This window comes from Dipodomys ordii, unplaced genomic scaffold, assembly GCF_000151885.1.
Source record: "Dipodomys ordii isolate 6190 unplaced genomic scaffold, Dord_2.0 Scaffold64, whole genome shotgun sequence".
NCBI lineage: Eukaryota > Metazoa > Chordata > Mammalia > Rodentia > Heteromyidae > Dipodomys > Dipodomys ordii.
In genome coordinates this window covers 3,034,677-3,039,570 of record NW_012267280.1, presented here as the reverse complement: position 1 = coordinate 3,039,570, position 4,894 = coordinate 3,034,677, and the positions used below count along the sequence as shown (strand labels likewise).

At 53.1% G+C, this 4,894-nt stretch overlaps 1 protein-coding gene across 1 annotated transcript in view; it reads right to left on the bottom strand.

Moving 5' to 3' along the window:
* The window catches only part of Clpp (caseinolytic mitochondrial matrix peptidase proteolytic subunit), a 5,635-nt gene extending 4,591 nt beyond the window's left edge, over window positions 1-1,044 (bottom strand). The window contains exons 1-2 of the mRNA XM_013022729.1: window positions 794-1,044; window positions 622-693 (exon numbers count right to left, since the gene is read on the bottom strand). Of these exons, the coding sequence (XP_012878183.1) occupies window positions 622-693; window positions 794-979 (258 nt within the window). The 5' untranslated portion in view covers window positions 980-1,044. The remainder of the gene's footprint in view (window positions 1-621; window positions 694-793) is intronic.
* Between the last annotated feature and the right edge of the window lie 3,850 nt (window positions 1,045-4,894).

Here is a 4,894-nt window from a genome sequence, read left to right as displayed (position 1 = left end):
CTTCAGCTCAAGGCTAGCGCTCTACCACTTGAGCCACAGTGCCACTTCCAGCTTTTTTCTTTTTGCTTATGTGGTGCTGAGGAATCGAACCCAGGGCCCCTTGCATGCAAGGCAAGTGCTCTACCACTGAGCCACCTTCCCAGGCCTCCCTGAGACTCTTATGTCCAATGAATCATCAAAAAGCCAGGAGTGGAGCTGTGCCTCAAGTAGTAGAGCACCAGCCCTGAGCAAAAATGCTCAGGGTCAACGCCCAGGCGCGGAGTTCGAGCCCCAGGACTGGCACACACACACACACACACACACACACACGAGGCGGACACACACGGACACGGACACACACACACACACACACACACACACACGGGAGGCGGTGGTCAGGAAGAGTTCAGGACCCTGAAGGGGGCTGGAAGCGGGGGCCGCGTTTGGGGGCTCGGTATGCGGGTAGGGGCGGGGTCATCGCGTCTGGGGCGGGCCTGTGGTCCAGGAAGGAGAGGACCTGGGGGTCGCAGGTGATCGGGAGGGGCGACTTGGAGGGGGAACTGACGGGAGGAAGGGGCCCAGCGGGGCTCGGCCTGGCCCGGGCTCCGGACGCTCGGGGCCGGGGCGGCGCGAGGCGCTCACCGGGCCCATCACGCACACGATGCGCTCCCGCAGCAGCCGCGAGTAGATGTCATAGGCGCGCTCACCGCGACCCTGGAGGGTGGAGGGGGGGGAAGGAGGTGAGAGGTCAGGGAGCCGCGAAGGAGGGGCCCTCCTCCCAGCCCCGGGCCATGTCCTCGCCGAGCCGCCGTACCGTCTGCTCCACCACAATGGGAATGAGCGGGAGAGGCCGGGCCGCCGACACGTGTAGGCTCCGCTGCAGGGCCAGGCCGCTCACAGGCGTCCATTGTGCGGGGACGCGGGCAGCGAGACGAGGCCCCAAAGCGCGACACCGGCCAGCCGCCACCAAGGCCTCCCGCACCAACACTGAGTGCCACATGCCGCCGTGCGTCCGCTTCGGCTTCCGTCCAACGCAAGAACTACAACTCCCGGCGTGCTCCGCGCCATCCCCCCCACCTCGCAGAACGCACTTCCGGGACGCTGGGCTGCGTGCAGGGGGCGGGGCCGGGGGCGGGACGAGGGTTTGGGCGGAGTTTTAAGAGGAGGAGTCAGAGGCGGGAGCAGCCAGGATAAATGCCAGGAGAAACCAGAGCCTGAGCAGCCGTGGGTTCGAGTCCGGGTCTCATCCACTTCGTCACAATCTCTTTTGTTTTTTTTCCTGCCGGTTCTGGGGCTTGAACTCAGTGTCTGGGTGCTATCCCTGAGCCTCTTTGTGGTTAAGGCCAATGCTCTACCACTTGGAGCCGCAGCACCACTTCCAGCTTTTTCTGAGTGATTTATTGAAGCATCTCATGGACTTTCCTGCCCCGGTTGGCTTTGAACTGTGATCCTCAGATCTCAGCTTCCTGAGAGCTAGGATGACAGGGATGAGCTACTGGCACCTGACCAAAAAGCCTATTTTTTGAGTTAGCACTACATGATGTAGCGCAGGCTTGCCTGAACTTACACGACCCAGGCTTGACTTGAATTGACTATATTTCTATTTATTTATTTATTTTGCCAGTCCTGGGGCTTGAACTCAAGGACAGTGCCCAGGCCTGGACACTGTCTCTGAGCAATTTTTGCTCAAGGATAGCACTCTACCACTTGAGCCACAGTGCCACTTCCAGCTTTTTCTGCTTATTGGTACTGAAGAATCGAACCTAGGGCCTCATGCATGCTAGGCAAGCACTCTACCACTAAGCCATACTCCCAGCCCTAATTGCCTAGATTGATGTCTTAGCTTCCCAAGAACTGAAATTACATGTTTACATCACACCTTTCTTCTGGCTTGAGTTTATTTTTTTTCTTGGTGATAATACTGAGGTTTGAATTCTGGTTGTTCAATTCTCTACCACCTAAGCCAACACTACTCTGGCTTTGTGTGTGTGTGTGTGTGTGTGTGTGTGTGTGTGTTTGGCAGTCATGGGGCTTGAACTCTGGGCCTGGGCACTGTCCCTCAGCTCTTCAGCTCAAGGAGAGTGCTCTACCACTTGAGCCACAGCATCACTTCCAGTTTTCTGATGGTTTATTAGAGATAAGAGTCTCACAGACGTTTCCTGCTTGGGCTGGCTTTGAACCATGATCCTCAGATCGCAGCCTCCTGAGTAGCTAGGATTACAGGCATGAGCCACTGGTACCCAGCTTGTGGTTATCTTTTATTTAAAAATTTTATTATTTATTTATTGTTCATCATGGCTTTTGTACTCAGGGCCTGGGCACTGTCCCTGAGAATTTTTTGCTCAAAGCTGGTGCCCTGCTACTTTGAGCTACAGTTCCACATTTGGTTTTCTAGTAGTTAATTGAGGTTAAGAGTCTCAGGACTTTTCTGCCTGGGCTGGCTTCGAACTGCGATTCTCATGTCTTAGAATCCTGAGGTGGCAAACCTGGCTCCTGATCTTGAAACTCAAAGTAGATGTTGGGTGCCCTAGATAAGGAGTGTTTCATATGCTCCCTGTCCTCTACAGAATCTTATTCTCATGATCAGATGAAATGGGACACAGACACTCCCAGCCTCATGGGATTAGGAACAGGGCAGGAAAGTGGCCATGGAAGTTTCAAGAAGGCAATCAGGACAGAAGGCCTGGGTGGAGGCAGCCACAGGGAGGCAGGACCTGGCTATGGGCAGCCAGCATTTGGGTTCAGAGGCGTTCAGGCCCCAGAGCCTGTGAATTTACTGTCACTGTCCCTAGTGGGGACTTTGGAGATGGGTGGGAAGGGGTTGTCCCAGTTTCTACTGTGAGTCAGGTGGTGGCCTTGCTCAGCCAGTTTCCAGAAGGCCCCAAGCTCCTGCCCCACCCTGGGGAGAAGTGCTAGCCATGAGCTGCCACCACCCCCACGGCCCTTCTCCAGGTCCCCACACCCATCATCTTGGATGCAGAGTTAGTACCTGCTCCACCTGGCCCTACCCCCATGAAGCCTTGACATATCCACAGTCCCACCCAGCCCCCTCCAGAGACCCCTGATAGATGTTCTGACCCCACACTCAGCAACCTGATGATCGGAGAATCGGGGAAGCCAAATCAGGCTATGTCTCTCCATTACCTTCCATGGCTCCCAAGTACCCTGCTTCCTTCCCCTCTTGTCCTTCCCTCTCCCTTTTCCTTTGGCTCAGCTCTAGGATACATGAAGCTCAAGATGGCCCTGGTCTAGCTCTCTTCAAAGCATCAATCTTAACTTGGATGTCACCTTTTCTTGACCACTTTGGTGAACTGCCCCCTATGTATGTTCTAGAACATTCTTCATGATTAATTTACATCTATGCATTACCATGATCAAAAGTAATTCTATGGCCAGGCCCTAGTGGCTCATGATGTCACCCTAGCTACTCAGGAGGCTGAGATCTGAAGATCTGAGGATCACGGTTTAAAGCCAGCCCAGGCAGGAAAGTCTGTGAGACTCTTATCTCCAATTAACTGGGGTTCAAAGTCATAGTGTACTAGCCTTGAGCAAAAAGAGCTCAGGGAGGGCTGGGAAGGGGGCTCAGTGCTTGCCTTGTATGCATGAGGCCCTGGGTTCGATTCCTCAGCATCACATAAGCAGAAAAAGCTGGAAGTGGCGCTGTGGCTCCAGTGGTAGAGCTTGAGCTAGTCTTGAGCTGAAGAGCTGAGGGGCAGCGCCCAGGCCCAGAGTTCAGGCCCACGACTGACAAAAAAAAAATTAAGAAAAAAAAGGAGCCCAGGGACAGCACCAGGTCCAGAGTTGAAGCCCCATAACCAATAAAAAAGAAAAAAAGAGAAGTAAGTCTATGAACTTACTTTGTTTCTCCTTAATCAGCTGGGTCCGAGGTTCTCAGCCTTGTGCTGTCTCTTGCTTTTTTGTTCAAGGCTAGTGCTTTGCCACTTGTGCCACAGGAACCACTTTCTTTCTTTTTTTTTTTTTGCTGGCCAATGGGAGATAAGAGTTTCATGGACTTTCCTGCCCAGTCTGCTTTGAACCACAATCCTCAGATCTCAGCCTCCTGAGTAGCTGGGATTACAGTTGTGAGACACCAGCACCAAGCTTCTAATTATTCCTTATAGTTCCTCAGTGGAACTGTCTAGCCCAGATCTCCTATGGGATACACATCTGGTAGAACATGTTAGAGACTGTGGCTCATCCACGCCTCCTGATGCCAGCTGAACCCACTTGGTCTACACAAGAACCAACTTGACTTTCTTCTGGGTGACACACTCTCCCTAAATCCTGCTGGAATTCTGGGATTTTGCCATCATCACCAACAATGCTTGGAAAGGCCAACTGTTCCACTGGAGGAGCGTAAGGAGAGAGGGACTCACTAAGGCCCGCCTACCCCAAGGGGGAGGCATTCCCCAAGGGGGAGGCACTCGATTTCTATGGGCTCAGCCTGGTCTTTCCTCCATGGCTGAATCAAGAACCTAGAATTGCCAATTAACTGTCAGAAAACCGGAAGTGAAGCTGTGATTTAACTGGTAGAGTGCTAGCTTTGAGCAAAAGAGCTTAAGGACAGTACCCAGGCCCTGGGTTCAAGCTCCACAACCAGCTTAAAAAAATAAAAACTAGAATTGGCATTCTCTAGGCTAAGAGCCATAATTTATTTCCTCAGCAAGTGAGTGGATGTGTGCCACCCCTGCTGGCAGCTCAGAAAACCATGTGAGACCCACACCAGGCTGGAAATGTACACAAGATAGCTGCCACCTGATTTCCAGAGCTTTTCTTCCCTTCCCTTCTCTTCCCTTCCTTTCCCTTCCCTCCCCCCTCTTTCTTTCTTTCCTTCCTTCCTTCTTTCCTCCCTCCCTTCCTCCTTCCCTCCTTCCTCCTTCCCTTCCTGCCTCCCTCCCTGCCTCTCTCTCTCTCT